Source organism: Rissa tridactyla, chromosome 6, assembly GCF_028500815.1.
Source record: "Rissa tridactyla isolate bRisTri1 chromosome 6, bRisTri1.patW.cur.20221130, whole genome shotgun sequence".
NCBI classification, from domain to species: domain Eukaryota; kingdom Metazoa; phylum Chordata; class Aves; order Charadriiformes; family Laridae; genus Rissa; species Rissa tridactyla.
Genome location: NC_071471.1, coordinates 8,858,809 through 8,880,615, shown reverse-complemented (window position 1 = coordinate 8,880,615; position 21,807 = coordinate 8,858,809). Strand labels below are relative to the sequence as shown.

The following is a 21,807-nucleotide window of genomic DNA, read 5'->3' as shown; positions in this document are numbered from 1 at the left end:
GCACACTGTCAAAACAAAGTCAAGTTGAAATTACCATTATGGAAGATTGAAGATACACGAATTTAGCACTTTTTTTTTGCCATTCCTTACTGTACTCCTGCTTAAAAAGGGCGAGCCATTATTTTGCTAAAGTTTAAAAAAAAAAAAAAAAAAGTGAAGTGTGAGCACTGTCATGATAGTCTAATGTAAGAAAAATAAAAAATGGGAGAAGGGTTGAAAACAGTGGAAGTAGCATACAGGGAGATGGAAAGACTTGTCTCGCATTGCTTAGTGGCTTACATAAGATAAGAATGCAGTTTGGGTGCCTTCATATTATCAAGAAACTGACTACACAAAATATCCAGGAAAAAAAATAATTGAGGCAACTTGTGTCAGATGCAGAAACTAAGAATTATGCAACTTCTAAGCTAGCACTTGATCAAATGATACAACAGGTTGATACTCAATACTACTTTTCCTCTTAATTTTACTCCCAATTGACTTTTGCAGCAGTTACAAGTTCTGTCAAACAAACGTGTAGAATTGGAGCTGCATAAGAAAAGAGCCTGAACCTTATTAGTAGTCATTTATTATTAGTGCTAGTTCTGATGTCAGTGTTCAGAAGTGGGTTAGAATGGAGGACCAAGAAAGGAAAAACAGTAATGGGAATTTCCCAAAATTAGGTTTGTATTTTCTATCTTTTAAATCTCTGTAGAAAAACAGCTTTTATAGTAATTGTTCTAAATATTCTAATGTGGTTTCTCCTTCAAGCAAATCCGTGGTGCCACTGGTTTCATTCTACGGGCTGCATAAGCCATTACTCCTATGCTGCTGACGCTAAGAAGCTGTGCACGCTGCATTTTCAACTCTTGTAGCTGGCTGGTGAAATACTTTCAAAATCTCTTGTCCACACTCCCTTTGCTCTGGGAGAAATGCTTCATTTTTTGAAAGAAAATGAAATACAGCTGTGTTCTATAAAATAAGATGAAAAATTTCAAACTTTAGTATTATTTTATTAAGAGAAGTTTTGCCTTATGCCAGGTCAGCTCTGTCAAGCCTTCCATATTAAACAGTTAAGAAAAGAATTGAAATTGGGTGTAGTTTGGATTGATCAAGATTGATTTTCTTCAACAAGGCAAACAATAACAGATTTTGCCTACAGCTGCTGTAATCCTCCACAAAACTTTGAGTTAGAGGTGACTGTTACAACCGCAAGTACTGTTTTCTCAGCGTTCTGGATACGCTGGCTACAACTCAACTGTTTGCTTCAGTTCAGCGCTTAAAGGACAAGTTCTGTTGATCGCCTGTTGCATATAAAGAAAACCCTGTTGTTTCAAAGTTCAATGTGCTATGGATTTTCCTAATAACTCATAGCCCTTTTTTTGTGAACAAACATACATCCATTTAATCTAAAATTCAACATGTTTACATTAAATCTTTACACATGCATATATAATAACGCTGTCACAAACATCACAAGACTGTTAACCTTGTGATGCTTGACAAAGTTCAATGAAACAACGGTCTGACCACTGCCTACGTTTGCGTATCGCTTCAATGAAACAGAATTGTCATACCATCAAGTTGCACGCTGATTCATTTATTGAGGTAATTTAGTAAGCAAATTGAATATACATATTGGGAGTATTAAGAAGTTACAAGATTACTGTAATTGTGCTGTAGCAGCTGTTACATTCATCCATCACTCAAAAGATTTTTGGACTTATTAACAAAACGTCCTTTTATGGGTGTTTAAAAAGCCTTAAAAGCTAGTATGTTGTCAAAAGTATGCTACCGATACAGTGAAACTAATGAAATACTGTTCTGAATGTGAAAAAAAGATGTGATTGCCTTAAAAATGCCAAATATTATAGCCAAAGTCGTATCTAAAATTTTGCGAGTTTAATGTAATCCTGAAACAATTATCTGTTTTGACCATAACCCCAGCCCACAGCTTTCTCTCCAAATCCTGTAGCACTTCTATTTCAAGGCAGGAATTAAAAATTGGGCAGCTTGTAGTAGTTAGGCTTATTTTACTTTTCATTATTCCAAACACTGGTAGCAAAAGAATTCCAAAACAAAGCTAACATCTTGTATCGATGCAGAACCCAGGCTATAGGTAGATTTGACATCTGGGTATGAGAGACTAAATCCAAATGTTGACAGTTGAGGAAACTTTTTGTGAGAGGAAAATACCCAGGTTATTACAGGAGATGCTACTTACTTGCAATGTGCTTCCTTTGTACAACTTGAAGTAAGAACGCTTTCCTCCTGCCCAGCACCTCAAAGGTGGAGAAAATGTGAACAGAAAAAAAAGCTAGTATAAAAGATTCATCTAATCTACCAGTATTGACAAAATGTGTGATCTTTAAGCTTGAATTCAATTGATAAAGTATGTTGGAAGTTCCACAAAGGCTTCAGAAGATGTTCTTGTGTTCTACTTGCAATGGTTAAAGTGAGAAACTAAGACAAATAGGATGTCCTGCTCTCCAAGGTAGTGCCTCACAAAGTTTCAGTCGTGTAAAAGCAGGGAAGGTTTTTCCAATAGATAGTATTGCATTTTCTAGGCAGTATTTTCTCTAAAACTATTCCTTATGAGCAAAGCTGAATGCAAATTTCAATTCACTTAGATGTTACATTACTCCACTCTTGAACTTGACAAGTGTTGAAGAGCTCCGCTACCAAAAACCCCTCCAAACCCCAAAATACAGCAACCGCACCAGAAAATTCCCCTCAAAAACCACCCAAAGTACCCAGTACTCCCCGCCCCCCCCAGAGTACAGTACATTTCCATCTACTGGATTCCAAGCTACAAAATTCACTTGTTCCAGTATGTTTTAATGTGCCCATGCTTTACTGTGCTTCAAAAGTGTTCCTGATGTGTGGGCTTTAACGCTCAAAAGTTAGTCCAATTTGTTAGATTGTATAGGATCAGGCTAATCTATCCCAAGGTTTTCAGCACTTTGTTTTAAATCTTCAGATTAAGATACCAGAAATTAAGTGACAACCAAAATCCTGGAAGACTGTTTTTACCTACTTGCTGCTGTAATTATGCTGTGGAATGCTAACAAAGTTGATCTGCAAATGTCGTATTAACAGTTTAGTAGACAAAACTCATTGTGTTGCAAGACACTGTCTTCAAAAGTTATTTTTCCCAAATTTTTAGGGCTGAGAAGAGGAGGCAGTAATTGGTAAGCAAACATCTTTCTTTATAGGTTCTCCAGAAACCACTAGTCATAATGCAGAGTGAAGGGTTTTAAGGCTGCTGTCGGTAATCTTTCAATGTTAAAGGGTTTTCGCTAGCCCTGTCTTGTTTCATACCAGAATTTTAAAATGGAGTTTGAAGGCTCTATTCTGAAACTCCCTAATTCTAGTTCCAGCGCTATCACAGACTGAACTCTTGTGCATGGCACAAATAAGCAACAACGTTTGTCCCCATCTGAGGCTGAACAACGTCAATATTGGGATTAGTGCATTATGCCGTTCAGATTTCTTAGTTTTAGAATTAGTGCTTCAGTCCACAGACCCTACTCTCGATGTAAAGGAAGGTTGCTGGAACGTGATGCTACTGTCTGCCAAAAGCAACAAATGGGAGTTATCTGCAGAAGTGAAAAGTAGTCTCCTGTTTCAGGGCTAGTGCTAAGAGTTGCAGAAAGGCAGCTTAACGAGCAGGTCAAAATTTTCCTTTATCAAGCAGTTTGATAACCTTGTTAAGATTCAAGTTTCTGTATGCCAGAAATCATTGGATAAACTCAGATTAAAAGCTTTGCGTTCTGAGAGGATCCGCTGTTTCAAGAAATGAACGTGTAATTTTAGAGAAAATGGTACTAGCTCTAAGAAACGAGGTAATGAGTTTAGGGATTTCATTGTCTCAACTTTTGAGGGCTACATGGGAGGTGAAATTCTTACCCTTCACAAATTTGCCCTAAGAAGTTACGTACAGCAGTGGGGTGTGGCTATTTAAGTAAGCTGCCTGCATTGTTAGAGATGTGCTAGTCCTCGGGAAAATCTGTCTTAACGCAAATACAGAAGAGCGTGTGCAACGTAGAGACTGAAATTTGATGAATTCTGTCTATAGATGTCTTACATTAAACGTACAGCGTTCCTAACATACTCCTAGGATGCAAGTATGACTTCTACTGAGATGCACAGAACTCAAAGCAGATAGACCCTTGACTTGGCAGCCTCATAACGTTAAAATAGTGATAGATTATGCAGATGATGTCGCCACTTCTGTCACTTCAGCCATCGTTATGGGCGTCCACCCATGGCATCCTCACGGGCTTGAACACAGCAGGCACGGGTAGTCCCGGCACTCCTGGCTGGCGTATTTTGCGCTGCCACTTCACCCTGTGCTTATGCTGACCCTCATCATCTCAACGGGGTCGTTGATTCCAAATGGTTACTTTTATTATGAGCAATTCTTTTTGAAGGCTTTTACAATTTCCTTTAAAGCTTTTGCTCTTTACTTATGCACAATAGAAATTTAAATTTGAAAAGTACCTGAACCATGGCACTGAAATTATTCATCTCAAGAGTTCAGCTGTGCAAAGGAAGGCGGAATCTCCAGCTCCCAAGTTCTTGAAGTTATTCCCTGTATTTTTCACCGGAGGAAGTGGCTTTCAAATGAAAATGGCTCTTGCCCTTCTGTTATAACTTTGTAGCCTGCTGTCGAGCAAGGTTTCTCATGATTTGCCTCAGCTGTCAGTTAACCTTATTCCTTAGAAATTTCTGCGTAGAAACTCACGTTCTCTATTAAAGTGTACCGTGGTAACTAAGCTGAGGCATTCCGTAGAAACTGTTATTTAGATGTATGTTCATTATATGGTGTTTGAGCTGACCACCTCTGTTACTGGTGATGTGCCAGCATCCCAGTGACAACTTCAGCCTGACGTAGACGACTTCACAGACAACGCAGGAACTTGAAATGGGGTTTGGAATTCCATGTGGAGTTCTTGCACTGAATGTCGAGCCTTCCCAAAATACTCAGTGGGTATTTGCTGCTTTTTCATACAGTGATTACTTAACTTTTGTGGATGTTTCGTGCTTTGTTAGCTGTCAGCCACTGTCACCAATGTCTTAGTGTTGACATCCATTTTGATTGTCTTCTCAACTAAATAGAGGATTTACTTTTTTATTGTTGTTGCACATTGCTCCCTCTCCTCTCATGAATTCACGCCTGTGAGCTAGAGCGAGATAACTGAGGCAAATAATAGATTTCCTGGTGGTCTGTTCTGAGACTTTTTAAATTTAGGTGTGACAGCTATGTTAAGCATGCCCAAGCATGTTTTCTTCTTTTCAACAAATGTCTGCCTGCTGCCGCCTTAGTTTCACTTTCAAAAATGCTGTCCGTATTTCGAAAGATCTTTTACTAGATAAATGAACAAGGGTGTTCGGGTGTTTTTTTTTTCACATAGTTCAAATAATGGGTCAAGTAATAAGCACCGTTAAAATGTTAGGAAACAGTTAAATTGACTATCAAGTTTCAGCAGAAGGCAGAGTTGTAAAATGTGTTTTTCGCCTGTTAATCATCGTCATGACTGCTTGCAAGAAGAGCAGGTACAACTTTTACAGCCTCCTTTATCAGTTAAAATAGCTGCAAACCTTTTCATTTCTTAATGTTAACTGGAGGGGTGGGCTAAACAGATTTCTTAATATATTAACGTGGTAAATATAAATATTAAATAATACCCTTATTATTCAGTTATAGTTTATATATTCTAAATGTTTTCATTTTTACCCTTGATAAGAAAAGAATCCAAGAATTGAAGTAAGTAGTCCGTCCTACGTCTCTTCACATAAGAGGAAGCGTATGTAATCCTAAAATTGCATGCTTATGGTGAAGTAGAGCAATTGCATATAAAATTGGCCATAGCCAGCCTGGCAAATTCAGTTCATGTGGTTTATCTTCTCAACAGGACGCGACTCACTTCAACTTTTCAAAATGGTATTGTAGGTGTGGCCTAAACTGAGCTCACCAGTAATTCCTGGTCATACGGTGATGTATTTATTTACCATGTAGACAACCAACCCCCTGATTTCTTAATTTATGAGGTTATAGAATTAGATGTAACTGGATTACATTTCATTAGTTATTTAGTTATTTACTATTTCATTAAGCATATTGTAGTTATATTCCATTACATAGCGAGCTATGGAGAACCCTCACAACTATGTTGTCATCTTTCTTAGATGGCTGTGACTTAAAGATGGTTAATTGTACTTGCCCAGATCATAACAAAAGTCGACCTGTGTTCTTTGCTTGTCCATAATTCCTGTGTTAATCCAGGTAGTTTTGTGGTTTACAGCAGCACCTAACTTGAGGGATATACATGCAGTGTAGAAAATTCATAGACTTGATGCTCAGCACCTGAATTACATATCTGTTCTGTGAGTGGTTTTTTTTCTTGGATGTAAACCGAGGAAATGCTTTAATGCAGGAAGAAACAAAATAGAGACTTAGGACAATTCCACAGAAATTCAGGAAGCTACACAGTTTCCTACCCATGAGCAGTGTCTCACTGACAGGTGGGTTTTGCTAGAGAAATCATACTTTTGTGGCAAGGGAGCAAATGTGTCATTGGAATGGTATGTAACACAACTGCAATTACCAGAAAACTAATTGTTTGGCTTTTTTGATATGCATAAGAAATAAGAGTTGAGTTGGTTTTAGTGTTTGTTAGGGGGTTTTTTTTGTGTTGTTAAACCTGCTGACGCTTTTAGGAACAGTAATTACCAGAAAATTAAAACTTAGATGCATTTAACTTCTAGAATTTTAAATTAAAAAAAAAAAAAAACAACCAAAAAAAACCCAACAAAAACCGAAACACTTCTGCCTCTGTGTTTTACTCTAACAAAGGAATTACGTGCATGAAAGACTTATCTTAATAAGTATTAGTTCTTATTTTGCAAAATTTGCAAAACTTTGCTTTTCCCCTTCTCCTCAGCCAAGCAGTATTTACTAATTGGAAGAAAAGCATGGGGCCACTAGGTGTCATTGTATACTGAGTACGTGGAACAAAATCACGTCGGCAAAAAATTCTTAGCTAACATCCAGGAGTACCTTATCCGCAACTCTCTGAGCTGGCGACGGGGCTGATTCGCAACGCTTGCCTAGAAATCCTGCACCTCGTTGGCTTCTGTGACTGTCCTTTCTGGTTCCCCGTCAGACTCATTAATCACCCCTCCTCCTGTAGGTTCTTCAGAAGTTCTTCCTCATCCGTGCTTTTGTAGAGACTTAGCTGTCAGCTCACGCTCAACAAGCAGCCAACAATAATGACTAAATTCGCAACTATGTTTTCACTCTGTGGCTATAGACTTAAGCTTTTTAGCTTGGATACTGCACTATAAATTTTATTTTGTTGTTTTTTTTTCTAAAAAATCTTGTCAGTTCTAAAACTAAATTAAAAACTTTATTTCAGCTTGTTATTTCGGTTAAAAAGCATTAAAAATCGGTCAAAAATGCCAATACCGGTACTCTGCAGTATTGGCTAGCTGTTTTACCAGTGAATTGTCTCTTGTCATGTACCTCACTATCTAGGTTTTTGAAGGGTGAATAGTTTTTACGCGGTGTTCTCTTTATTTAATTTTTTTTTTGCAGCATCTATCACATCTATTCTTGCTCCAGATACCGTTTTAATATGTGTATATTCAATTTCATGTCTTCATCTTCTGATCTATGACCATGTAATTTACAAAATATAATCTGTAATTTGAAAGAGTTGGTGCTACTGTGTCCTAAACATAAAACGTTGATGATAGGTATGTTTTTGTTGTTGGCTAATGACAGCATCAGTAAAACAAACAGTCCTTGTCATTGTCTCAGTTAAATCTTTCCTAATTCATATTTAAAAAAAAAAAAAAAATTCAAATTATTGTTACTATTCAGTTTAATAATTTAAAGTTAATGCTGTACATAAAAGAAAATTAAATGAAGGAAACCTAATACTTAAATAATGTTTTTCTTTTTCCAACAAGGAAGTCTCGGTTGTATGAATTACAAGTCCAGTTTATCCATCAGACATGATTTTATGGACCTTCTGTTTTCTAAAGAGAACCCTCCAGGGACTTCAATCCTGATGAAGCTGCGTTAAGACCATTGGGTGCTACGGGACCAAGAGGGCATGCTTTATTCTCTTCTTCTCTTTTTAGGTTGGGGAAATACATATTGAATCTTTAGAGAAAGGAAGCAATGTTTAGACCTGAATGGTGGCTTCAGAATAGATGCTGGGTTTTGTGCATATCACCATCGCACGCTCCTCGGAGGAAATATCTATTCATTTTGATCTTTGTTTTCCCGAATATATTGCTACTCTGTATAGTCAATTTTGATCACTGCATTATTTTGTTCTTTTTTTATAATGCTAGAATATGGTCGCATACTTGCACTCCGAAGACATTGGCATTTTTTTAGAGTACTAACTCTTTCCTCCAGGAAAAAATAAAAAAAAAAAGAAAAGAAAACATCACACTTTTCTTTTCCAAGGGGGAAGTTGAACAAATCGCAATGATGAAACCGAAAGGCCAGACTGAACATGATGAAGGCATGCTTGAGTACTTGGAAGACTTAATAGGATCTGCACGACTGAAAGAGCCCATCCAAACTCTGTGTCGCAGAGTGGAAGTTCTGAATGAACAGAGAGGAGAAAAGGTGAGTCTCAGAAAGTTTTGTTTGCGTTACAAATAAAAAATATAAACTTGCAATGTTTCATTATTGGATTTTTTAGAAAAACAGTTAACTTAAAGACTTGGTTAAAAATTGGCACTCCTCTAGAAAAGTAGCAGTACAGAGAGATTTTGAGTTATCTTAATTGTATCTGCTGTTCCTCTCACTTATAAAAGAAATGGGCAGTCAACATCAGTTGCCCTCCTTTAAACACAGCGCTGTTGGCTTTCTGTTCCCAAAGGTTTGAATGCTTGAGTCAGAACAAGGTTTTTTTTACCTGCTGAACACTCTTTGATCATATCTGCGTGCATTAAATGCTGCGCAGGCTGAATAGAGAAACAGATTATCGTTATCTGAATACATCCAGATAGGGCTTTTTATCTGCCTGACTCCTGTTTGCTCATAGGAGAAGGAGCAGGGAAACATTTCATGTGCTATGGAAAGGGGAGAGGAAGAGGGAGGCAGAGCATTGAGGTGATGCGCACACAGCTATATGAGGAGGCTTAAAACTACAGAAAATTAGCTGTGACTTGAGCTATGTAGATCTATTGCAGAACTTGCATCCGTAACATTTTATTTATGTGTTGAGTTCTAAAAGTACTAAATGATATCGTTCTTTTTACTTGGTGTGTCCGAGGTAAATCCTAATACGTGGCAGACCTTTTTTAAAAGGCTGGGAAGGAAAACAAAAAGACAAGTAGTTGCAGGAATTAACTTAAAAGGGGATAGTCAAAAGGTTGAAATATGGCAAATAACATATACTGACTGTCTGTGTAACTCCTCTTTATTTCTGACCTATGTTTTCCTTGATTTGCCTGAGCTGTTTCTAGCATCTGTAGGATGCCTTTTTAGTTTTAAATTACTGTTTGAATTGCCCTGAAAGGACAGTCTCCACTGTGGAAATGGTGATCTGTTCTTTCAGAAAGCTTGTAATGCTAAATTGCCTTGCCAAGTTAATTGTTAACACCATCTCTCCAGAGGACGCGTGTGCTACGAAGGGTCTGGGGTTTTTCTCCTCGTGGTTTATTCTCTGTAGTACCAGCAGTAAAGTCAGCTCTGATTCTCTGTTTTGTCTAGTTAAATAGAGTTAAAATGGTGGAAAAAGAAAAGGATGACTTGGAAGTGGACAGGAATAAAGCCATTGAATTTCTTTGTTTGGAAAACAAAATGTTTAAAGAGAAGAATCACATCTGTCAATACTATATGTAAGTACTTCGCTAAAGTTTTGACTTGGCTTTAATGTGGTGGCGGTGGTGTTAAGCTCTGCTTCCGTATCTCTAATCAGAAATATTTTGCATTTCTTCACAGCCGTATCAGTCCTTCAAAATTTGTTGAATAGCATGTGGATAGTGATTTTTGTTTCAAATTATGACGTTAAAAAATTTAAAATAGAGACCATTTTCACAAAAACCTTAAAAAAACCCCAAAACAACAACAAAAAAACCTCAAAACACCACCAACAAAAAAACCAACCCAAAGACCTGCCTCCTAGCTTTTTACAATGCAAAGCAGTCTGGCAAATTAATCCCTTATAGCTTTATACTTACATTGAGAAAGTAGATCACTGACTATTTTCGTCTGAAGTGTTTAAATTATTAGAGGTCCTTGCTGTCTTGTATGAAATTGGCAAGTTTACTCAATAATGAATATTAGGGTTTAGTACTTTACAGAATCACTTTGTTACACTTTAGATTGGAAATACATATTCGTTATGAATGTTAGCTTTCTGGAAAAAGGGGAGGTTTGGGTTTTGTTTTATTATTTTTTTTCCTAGCTATGACCTAAAGAAACGACTAAATGATATGGAAATGCAGAAAGAAAAAATTAATGAAGAAACAAAAGATGTTAATGAGAAGAGTAGTAAACTTGCAGACGAAATGAAAAACAAGAATAAAGCTTTGAAAGACCTTGAAAAGTAAGTACTTCAGGTATAGGTTAATAAGCTAAGAGTACTGTGTTTTATGTGTTCTGCATACGTGGTGTAAAAGTTAGGAGAATTTTCAGAAAAAGCTGTGGTAGTTGCATTGCGTGGGGGGGGAGCACCTGAGAAAGCAGATGTGTACAATAGTTGCATGGGAAGATGATCAAAGAAAGGGAGGACAGCTGAGTTTTTCAGTAGTTCTTCCACCAAAAATCAAATTATCGGGTGACCAGAGTCACTTGTGGTATATCTGAACATTCCCTAGCATAGATTAAATTATCTTTTGCACAAAAATAAATTTTAAAAAACTCTCATTGGTTTGATTTGGTTCTGCAAATTGCTTGTCTTGGAGAAGTCTGAGTTATATTCACAACTACAATAAGAAGGTGTCTGATTTTTTTATGGATTTTAAAGTGCATACTTTTTTATATTGACTGTACAAAAAATAATAGGGGCGTTATTTCAGGTTTTTAGATATACAACCGTAATGCTTAGGTACATGGATATTAGGTATTTTTCTCTGGTTTCCTTATGAATCTCTTAAGCATAAATTGTGTTCCCTTAAAATTGATTTGTCTGGGTACTAATCTCCAGTCCAAGTGCAATATTAACCTTCTCATCTTCTGAGATCATAGAAAGTTACCTGGAAGAGATGTGAATTATAAATTCTATCAAAAAAAAAAATTCTGAAAATGTGTTTAATATTGCCCTGTTAATTGATCTTTTCCTGATGAAACATCACTTCTCCAGGGAAAATACTGTGAATATAGTAAGTATTGGGTGGTGTTTTTCACAAAAACCGAGTAGTGGTTGTTTAAATTCTATAGGCTTACTGACATTATTTTTATAGGGTATGGAATAGATTATTCTTTCTCTTTTTGCCCTTCAGGAAACTCAGTAAGATTACAAAGTTTGTAGAGGAAAATAAAGAAAAATTTACGCAGTTGGACTTGCAGGATGTTAAAGTAAGGGAAAATCTAAAACATGCCAAAAGCAAGGCTAAAAAACTGGAGAAGCAACTTCAAAAGGACAAAGAAAAGGTAATGTGAACTGCAACTTGATTTGCTTAAGGAAATGAAATTGGCTGCTCTAGATGGGAACATCTTTGTGCAGCTGGGATAAAATAGCAAAGGATGCCAATTGTACTTTGTTCCACAAAGAAGATGGAAAAATATGTTTTAATTTTTTTAAAAATCAGATATTTTATGTCATTCAAATCAGCTAGGGATTTTGTTTGCAAATCACTTACTGAAGTAATGCATTATTCTCCCTTAAACCGCTGCTCATTGCGCATCTTACCATGGGAGACTGGCCAGCAGTACCCATCTGCTTTCTGCCTAAAGGCAAAGTCAAAAGCTTTCCTGTTGTTTCTCAGCTCTGTTGGGAGGTCTCATGGCTTGAAAAACATCTTTTTATCATGTTTGTTGAAATTACAGGAATATTGCATGTCCTTACAGTTACTACCTTTTCAAAACATTTTTTTCCCGTTTCCCTAGTTAATTTAGTTAATTTAATGAATATATTTTACCAAGTTGGTTGTTGCCAGCTGTTATAAATCTTAAATCACTCTCCGGATCAAGACTGTCCTTCTGAAAGTAGCCATTTAAGAATTAAGCCTTACTGCGATTCAAATACTTGACTTCTTAGGTGTAAAACTGCGTCTTTTACTGCTATGGCTTGCTTCTCTCGGAATGGGCTCTAGAACAGAACAAGCCTTGCAAATAAAATCCTGGCCTCCTGCTAAAGCCACAGTGTATCTTAACCTACGAAAACACATGAGCTTCGTTAGGGCTTACGCTTCCTTTGACTTCCACATAGCACTTGAAAGGCAGGGCTGAAAAATAAGGCAAAATTGGTTTGCTTCAGTGGGAGAGGAAGTTAAAAGTCTTTTGCTTGTGTAGGTAGAAGAATGGAAAAATGTACCTTCCAATAGCAAAAAAACTATCAGTGAAGCAACATCTAAGAAAGAGCTTCTGGAAAAGACAAAAGAGAAAGAAGAAGAAAAACTCAAGCAGGTTATGGACAGCCTTAAGAAAGAAACACAAGGACTTCAGGAAGAAAAAGAGGTTTGAACTGTTTTGCCTTGGTACACTGACTGTAATAACTGATGTATAGCTTTTACACTTATGAATGAAATGATCATGACATAGTTGTAAAATGCTATTTTATACGACAAATACCCTGTTTCCTGTGCTAGTGCAATGGAACCTAACTGGGAAAGTAATTTTGAATTTATAATCAAAGATAAATCGTTCTCATTAAGTTGTTTGCTTTTTATAGTGATCATATGTCACCAAGTATATCATTTATAGATGTATATTAAATAATTCTACACTTCCTTTATTTGAACACACTTTAATTTTCTCCCATCAAAATGTTTAAGCCAATATGTTGCTTAAATAAGTAAATAGCTTTTGAAAAGGTATGTTCCAAGTCTTTCACACAGCTCTAATCTGTCTTGGAATTAACAGACAGCTACTGTAACACTTGGTTATTGTTGTTGATGTTAGCTGTCCAGTCGCCAAGCACCTGGAGGCTGGAAGTTTATCCTGTAAATTTAGGGGGATTATTTTCTGTACTTGAAAACATGGTTTCTCCACTTGATCTGTAATTTAGCATTATGTTGAGAAAATGATACAAAGCTTGTATGGAAATGTTCTATGATAATCCCCTGATGTTCTTTATAATTTTGAAAAATGCCTTATTTCATTTCCATACAGAGTATGTTAATAAATTAAGAAATACCTGTACTTCTAGATAATGTAACTGTTTTCTGCTGACAGGAGAGTTGGTAAAAGAACATTGCCCATTTTCTTTTTCTTTCATACTGTGTGATTGATGTAATAAATTACCCAGTTGTCTGTTTCTAGTTGTAACACTGCCCATTTTTGCAGAGCAAAGAGAAAGAGCTTATGGAGTTCAGTAAAACTGTGAATGAAGCACGTTCAAAGATGGATGTAGCCCAGTCAGAGCTTGATATCTATCTCAGCCGTCATAATACTGCTGTGTCTCAGTTAAATCAGGCAAAGGAGGCTCTGGTGACTTCTTCAGAAACACTTAGGGAAAGGAAAGCTGCTATCAAAGATATAGGTATAAAATTACCCCAAGCTGAACAGGAATTAAAGGAGGTGAGACTTAACTTTCATATAGAATTTCTTTGAGTTACAACACAATGTAACAACCAGCCTTTCTTCTGGTAAATGGTTGCTAGTTTGCTTTTCAGTGGCTGGTTTCATTGCCTACACAATCATGAATCTAAGACTCCCTGAATACAGTAGGTTTTGTGAGGTTAAGATAATGTCTGTCTTTTAACCGTTAGAAAGAGAATCAGCTTGAGAAGCTGCAAAGAGAGGAATCAGGTGCTAAGAATCTTCTTCGAAATCTGCGTCAAAAAGTAGAAGAAGCCAAAAGTTCTTTAGCACAAAGTCGCAGTCGAGGAAAAGTGCTTGAGGCTCTGCTTCAGCAGAAGAAATCTGGAAATATCCGTGGAATATACGGAAGACTGGTAAGTTTTAAAAGGCCTTTATACTTTTAGTCTTAAACTTCATAGGAACAGAATGGTGTTTCTGTAATTGAGTGAAAGGTAGAATTCCTCACTTCTCTGGTGCTCTTCATTTTGACAGCAGAGTTGCAAATCCTGTGGACTTGCCATAAATTTAAAAAATAAGATTGTTGAAGTTCCTCTACTCAGTACTAAGGAAAGGCAATGGCTATAAGAACTGCCATGAAACTTCAAAAAACATCTTACAAGTTGTACGTAACTTAATGTGGAGCTGTACGCTTTTTTTTTGCTTCAAAATTTATAAAATTTGGTGATCTCTTTGCTGTTTGTTTCCTCTTGTTTTACTTGCATACATGTCAAATCAAAAGAGCAATATCATTTCAGAAGACCGAGGAAAGCTATGTCACAGCAAAATGTTGAGTGTTTTCAGTTCTTTCCAAGCAGCGTTGATCTAAAGTTCTGAAAATCTGCAGCTGAGAGAATTCTTCATTCCTTTTTTTACGAGCACCGAATAATACACGCATCTCAGTGTATATGTAAAAGTGCTATTTTTGCATTCGGCAATTTTCTCTTCCCCCCCCCCCCGCTCGTCCAAAGAGAAGTATCTCTGCTTCAGGAGACTCGATTTATTTCATGTGTGTATATTTAAAAAGTGTGCATATAGCTTTATTAAAAAAGGATAAAGTTCAATCAGCAGCAGACCACTGTCTAGTACAGCTGGCGTGTATTTTGTCTCATGCTCTGTTATCGCTTGCCACAGAGGAGTGTGAGGTTAATCTGTTCTTGCATGACTCGCCGTTGGCTGTGCATGCTGTTTTTATCTGCAGATGCACGAGAATTTTTCGAAGATGATGAATAAATACCCCTGTACCCGTTTCTCAGATCAGTACAGGACGGCACGCAGAAGCGTATGACTCGCTGGGTCCCACCCAATGGTAGAACCACACAGAGAACACATTAAATGATTTTGTTAGGCCAGACTGCCTCACTAAAATGGTGGCACGTGAAATCTGACATTTGTCTACAGAAAATAGAGCAATGCTACCACATTGCTGTACCAGAAGCACCACTCTTGAAGCGCTAAGTGTATGAATTTCTACTTTGGAAACAAGTACATTAGAAATACATAAATAGCAGTGTGCAGGAGAAGACAGGCATGGTGTTATGTTACAAATTCTAATTAAGATTTAAGTTCTTTCACAGAAAATTATTTTATAATTTGTTTTCATCTCATTTCACTTTGTGTAAAGTTTTTGTCATTTATTTTTTAATACCAAGAAAACGTTGCTGCCAAGCTAATGGGTGTACTTCTGCCTCCTCCCTCCTCAATTACTAGGGAGACTTGGGAGCTATCGATGAAAAGTACGATGTTGCTATTTCCTCCTGTTGCGGTGCCTTAGACAACATTGTTGTTGATACAATCGATACTGCCCAGGAATGTGTGAATTTCTTAAAGGCGGGTGGAATTGGAGTTGCCACGTTTATAGCCCTGGACAAAGTAAGTACTAGCACTTCGGCTAAACGAATTGTTGATGTACCCGAATGGGCACAGTATTAATACTACATATGTATAATTTATCAATAGGCATATGTATACATACGTACTATATATTAATATATTGCGCTGTGTATGTATTAATACAGGAAAAGCTAAAATATAAAACATTTCAATAGGCTCTTAGTACCTTAGAATATTCTCCTAGTAAATGATAATGTTTAATTACAGAGAATTACAAGGTTTTTTAGATACCTATATCTGTACAACAAATGTTTGGCAAATCTTTTATATTTTTATATTTAGATTTTTTAACAAATTAGCTAACTTAATAATCCAAGTAATCTAGTAACTATAAATACTGAAAACTATGAAAGAGAACGATGAATTATCAGTGAGTTTTTAATTATACTGGATGCAAGTAGAGATCCCCAAGGAAAGAAGCTTTGCTGTTAATTGCAGTACAATTGCACTTGCTTTAAAGCCTCAGCATACCTTAGAATAATGAAATGACCTCATAATTTATCCTAAGGGATCTCTCATTAATTTATTTACTTTTTTGATGTAGATGGCTGTATGGGAAAAAAAAATGCAAAAGATCCCAACTCCTCAAAATACTCCTCGGTTGTTTGATCTGGTGAAAATAGAAGACGAGAAGGTTCGCCTGGCTTTTTACTTCGCGTTACGCGACACCCTAGTAACTAATAACTTGGAAGAAGCTACCAGAGTAGCGTTCCAAAAAGATCAAAGATGGAGGGTGGTAACACTGCAAGGACAAATCATTGAACAGTCAGGTATTTAAGTGCAAACTTGCAGTTATATTTTAAGCACTTTTGTAGATTATAGATAAGCACAATAAGCTCGCTAACTTCTTTTCATCTCTTTTACTTTAGGAACAATGACTGGTGGTGGGGGTAAAATAATGAAGGGCAGAATGGGTTCCTCGGTTGTAATGGATGTTTCAGAAGAAGAGGTTTGTACATAATCAGAAAATGGGCTGAGATCTGAAATGTATCCTTATTCCTTCTGCTCTTGAAGGTGAATTGCAAGACTTGGTGGCTTGACGAGTTACTGCTTGCAAAACCTTGTCTTCCTAACACCAAGTTACCACAGAAAACAACGAGCATCAAATCAACTATAGTAAAAATTGCTCCTAGCTTCTCCTTATGTGTTGTTTGGTTTCTGCCTTCACTACTCTGACTCAAGCCTTTCAAGATCGATCTAGTTTTATTTCGTTAAAAAATTCTCCATTACGAGCTATTTTGACAGGGATTCTTTAGCATACTTTTTCTTATGCTTGCTCCTCTTGTTTTTCCACTATTACAGTTGATCTTCTCAGAAGTCAGCCTCCATATTCTGTCCCGCTACAGCGAATTTTCAAGTTTTTACTCCATTTTCTTGTGTTTTAAGAGATCATTGACTACCGAGCACGTGACTGAGATCGTGCTTTGTTTCGTCGTGGTGACACTAGGCAGATGATCACCTCTCATTTTTGCGTAGGTCAATAAAATGGAATCTCAACTGCAAAAGGATTCCAAAAGAGCAGTACAGTATGAAGAAGAGAAATCACAACTTGAAGAAGCCATAAGAAAACTGCACGAAGATATTCGGGAAAAGAGAAATACTTTAGAAAAGTATACAGCAAGTATCCAGGTGAACAAGTTTATTTTTGAGGCAATATCTGGCTTCTCCATGAACGTGTGCAGGGGGATAACTTTTCAGCCTCAGTTTAACATAGTCCTCGTTAGTATCAAGGATCTTTTTAAAGTACAGGATCCTAACACAGTTGTGCTTTCTGCAGAATTTATCTGAACAAGAAATTCATCTAAAAACTCAAGTTAAGGAACTTGAAGCAAACGTAATTGCTGCTGCTCCAGACAAAAACAAACAGAAGGAATTGGAAAAAGTCCTTAACAGTTATAAAAAAGGTATGTTTTGTGGAGAGGGGATTATAGATAAAAATTGTAGTCATGTTCTTTTACTAACACAGGAAGGAATGGTTATCGCTTTGTTCTTTCAGTTTACCGTATCTTGGTATCGTATCTTGGTTTGGAACCTCTTTTCTTGTAAGGCAGGGATAAAAGGTGCTTCTAGAGATTAGAGAGTGAAACCCCTTTTTTTTGCAATTGCTCAAGTTCATATTTCAGTCAAGCTAAAGGAAACATTAATTTTAGTATTTTTTTGTTTATTTGGTTGGATTTTTATGGCTGTATTACATACAGATTCATAGGGAAACTTAGTTTAATTAGGGGTAAGGATTGTTCACGTGGAGGGTAGTGATATTAAAGTCAAGCAAAGGCTTTTGCCATGCTTTAACTGAACTATTACGTGACGCGCTAAACTGAATATGCTGCGTTCCGGGCACACGGTACCCCCGTTCTTTTTGCGAAAAATGTTTACTCTGAGAACTTGAGTAACAGTTTCTCTGAAGAAATTGGTAATTTAGTAAAGTAAACCTTGACTGCTTCTTTGTACTTCTTGCTCAGGGAATAAAATGAGCACAGTAAAACATCATTCCCCTCCCCCACAATTCTGCTTTCATAGCATTTTAGGAAAGAGAATGCATACTGCTATGGATTCCCTCTATGCCTCTTTTGAAAAGTAGAGCATCAAAAGAGCACGAATGCTTTACTTTTTCAATCACACTAAGGTTTGATGTTATAAATATCTTCTCTAACTTTTCTACCAAGTAATGGAGAGACACAGACCTGTGCTCTCTGGAGAGATGACTGCCTTCCACCTTTCCACTCCTCCCCACAGGTGTGACCCCTCTATGCTTTTCTGCTTCCCACCTTCTAACGGGGCAAATAACAACGTTGGCTGCCCTTGGTTGTTATAGCAATAAGCGTAAGCAAGCGCCTCTCTGCATACTGTTCCTTGGTATAATCGGGTCTTACCACTCGGAGATCAAACAGTTTCTGAACAATACGCTGTTAATTTCAGAGTTCAGGCAGTTAGAAGAGGCCCAGCTAAAAAGTAAGATTACAAAACGGAAAATTGGTTCTGTTTTACCTCAAACCAGGACATAGTTTCTGTCCCCAGAAGGAAATTCTAAATGTGTAGCAAACTTTGTGTGGGAGTTTTTGGTTTGTTTTGCCTTTAGAAAACTGAGGTGCTAGGTTTCTTAATTTTTGAAAGCCGTTCAACTTATTAAGATGGTTTTGTTGAATTTTAAGTATAAGCTAAACAAGGAAAGTAATCTACGTTGAAAGTAGAGCTTATTATTACTCAGCGTGTGTAGTAACTACGCGGTAACACCAGCTACTGAGCAACAGTTAGTGGCCAGTTCTTACAATTTAAGCCCTTTGAGCATCTTCCCATTAAATAAATGCAAAACATGAGCTTGGATAAACTACTTCTGTACGATCTCATGTATTTAAGTACTCTATATACATGAAGTAATCTAATTACAATTTTGGGGAGTTTACACCAAAAAAGCTTTGGTAATATAATAGCGTCAGAAAGACGTGGGCAGTATTTCTCTTTTTGCTACGGTAAAAAAAAAAAACCCACAACATTTTTCACAATATAACGAACAGTTCTCATTCTAGTGATACAGCAGAGCTTTTTATCACTTTTTAATCTTGATACATTGCAGCAGTCTGGTGTTCCTAGGAACAGCATAACGACCTTAACTCAGTTTTGTTTATTGACAGATTATGATTGCATTGCTGAGAAAGCTGGGAAAATAGAAAACGAAGTTAAGCGATTACATAACCTCATAATGGAGATCAATAATCATAAACTTAAAACACAGCAAGACGTACTTGATAAGATCAACAAAGAAATAGATGAATGCACTTCAGCTATTACTAAAGCCCAAGTGGCCGTCAAGTCTGCAGACAGGTATGGTAGTGCTCCGGGGTAAAGCTTCAGGCTGCAATTGCATATTGCTGTGACTCGTGTTTGGTGACAGCTGGACCTTTCCGGGGGGGGATCCGTCAGGCCAGAGGAGTTGATTTTCACCTCTTTATGGCCAGAGGAAAACTGGAGGGAGAAGGTCATAACCTTTTCCTCTGTAAACTGATTTACCTCAACCTGAGACTGGTTCTTTTTTAAGAACCATAATCTTTGTTAATTGGCGTGCTTTACAGGCAAAGGATCAGAGACCTAGAAAGCTTAGTGAAACCTGATCAATTAGAGTCTTGTTGGCCTTCAAATAGCCGTATCTGTTGGCATCAGTGCCTGCGGGACATTTCCTTGTTTTAAGTAGTCTCCATAGATTAAAAATCCTGTGATCTTAAAATCTTAATTTTCAGTTACACGTCTAATACTGAATGTTGCTGGTGTCACGGAGGTAAAGGGAAATAAAATTCTGTAGTTTCTAATAGGCAGTTTAAAAGTCAGGTTTAATCAGTATTTTTCTGCTAATATTTGCCTATCACTAAAATGCAATATTTCAGGATAAAGATTCAAAATAGCACTTAATGGCCATGCAGTAGAGCAGTTCAGATCTGAAGGGACTAATTTTATTATAAGGCATGTCAGGAAATAAATTGTGATATATATTTTTTTAACGTTACTTAACAATACGTAATGAATACTTAGAACAAATGTCAAAACTGTCTATGAAAAAAAAAAAAGGTCATTTAATGAGGCCCATCTGCTATATGTTTTAGGAAGACAACTTTGTTTTACTTGGATATCCCAGCAGCGTGAGTGTTCATGTATAAATTCAATAAATATCAAAATAAAAATTACTTCCTATTTGGTAGTCAATAGCCGTTGAACAATCTTTAAAGTAAGACTGTTTCTAGATAATTTTATGTCATATTTGCACTCATGTGAGGTGTACAACCATCTCGGTACCCATGCAGAAACCTGAAAAAATCCGAAGAGTCTGTTCTTCGCACGGAGAAGGAAATTGAAAGTAATGAGAAAGAAATTAAAGACTTAACAGAAGAGCTGACTAAGCTAGAAGACCAAGCTACTGCGGTTATGAATGACTGCAGGCAAGCTGAAGTAAGTGCCGTGTTAATTTAGTGTATTTCTTCATAGAGGAGGCAGCCTATGAAATAAATTTTAGATAATAGTTGTTGTGTCAGAGTTGTTCTAATGGCTGATGTCTTTAGACATTCCAGGCAGGCTTAGCAAGGGGTTGCCTTAGCTAATAGTACCTTCATTTATTATAAAAAAAAAAAAAAATTCTGCCTTGCCATTTAAACCTCAGACATGACAATGCTCGTCTAAAGTATCTTTTTTTTTTCTCAGTTACGTTACTACTCATCCTCCAAAAATTCACAGGGGGACAAAATGGCAAAGAATGTTCTTTTCTGTATCCCGCAATATATTGTGTGCATTCATACAAAATTAATAATTTTGTTTAATCCTTAATCAAAGTTAACCCTTAAATATAGATGCTGGGGGAAAACAATTAGGCTAAAACAGTCCTAGGAAGTAGTCTGATCTTTATGTAAAACCAGGATGATGAGTTATATCCTTATTATATCCTAAGTTATATCCTTGTGTTCTGTTCTTCTGCAAATATTGTACAGCTGCAGAGTGACATTCCGTGATGGCCAGGGAATGGGAATGGTGTATTTTTTGTTTTACTTATCTGGAAATAAATCTTGACCCAATTTTCTGAAGCTAAGAAAAAACTTAAACCAAGTTTCCCCAAAGAAACTATTGGGTTTAAAACTTGCTTAAAAATAGATTATTTTTTTTTCCAGTTATGTGGGACTTCAGTTTCCCATCTAGATTTATGTACAAGAGACAGTGAAAGCAACCACGACGGCTGAAATTCTTCCAAATAAAGCTGTTTCTTTGAGACAGTCTTTCTGTAAAACTGCCTTTTCACTAAAAACATCCGAGTCTAGGACTCGTCTAATCCAGATCTGGAATGAAAATATAAACTGCAGCATATTTTCAGTCATTCCAGAATTCAGGGACCTGCTTAATCTAAATACAAGAATATGTATTTGTTTACATCAGTACTTAGGATTGTGGAGAATAAGCTCTGGGAATAACACAGTAAAAACAAATCTATAACCCAGGAAAGTGGTAACATTTTTGTAGGCAACTGATTAGTGCACTTTTTTGATCATTTCTGTTTAGGAAACGTTGCCGGCAGTTCAGGAGGAGCGTCGTGGTTTACTCCAGGATATTAAAACGATTCAAGATGATGAACACGCACTTCAAAAGGAAGCTCTTAATATTAAGCTGAAAATTGAACAAATTGATAAACATATTTTTGAACACCAGTCAAAGATTAAATACTGGCAAAAAGAGGTAGGGAAATTGTT

At 36.8% G+C, this 21,807-nt stretch overlaps 1 protein-coding gene across 6 annotated transcripts in view; it reads left to right on the top strand.

Moving 5' to 3' along the window:
- Positions 1–21,807, top strand: part of SMC4 (structural maintenance of chromosomes 4) — a 39,486-nt gene that overhangs the window by 11,669 nt on the left and 6,010 nt on the right. For all 6 annotated transcript variants that reach the window (XM_054204399.1, XM_054204397.1, XM_054204400.1 and 3 more), the window contains exons 6-20: positions 8,465–8,629; positions 9,722–9,849; positions 10,419–10,559; positions 11,455–11,605; positions 12,467–12,631; positions 13,460–13,693; positions 13,885–14,070; positions 15,404–15,565; positions 16,131–16,356; positions 16,456–16,535; positions 17,063–17,215; positions 17,364–17,490; positions 19,219–19,408; positions 20,380–20,524; positions 21,620–21,793. In XM_054204399.1, the coding sequence (XP_054060374.1) occupies positions 8,465–8,629; positions 9,722–9,849; positions 10,419–10,559; positions 11,455–11,605; positions 12,467–12,631; positions 13,460–13,693; positions 13,885–14,070; positions 15,404–15,565; positions 16,131–16,356; positions 16,456–16,535; positions 17,063–17,215; positions 17,364–17,490; positions 19,219–19,408; positions 20,380–20,524; positions 21,620–21,793 (2,427 nt within the window). The remainder of the gene's footprint in view (positions 1–8,464; positions 8,630–9,721; positions 9,850–10,418; positions 10,560–11,454; positions 11,606–12,466; positions 12,632–13,459; positions 13,694–13,884; positions 14,071–15,403; positions 15,566–16,130; positions 16,357–16,455; positions 16,536–17,062; positions 17,216–17,363; positions 17,491–19,218; positions 19,409–20,379; positions 20,525–21,619; positions 21,794–21,807) is intronic.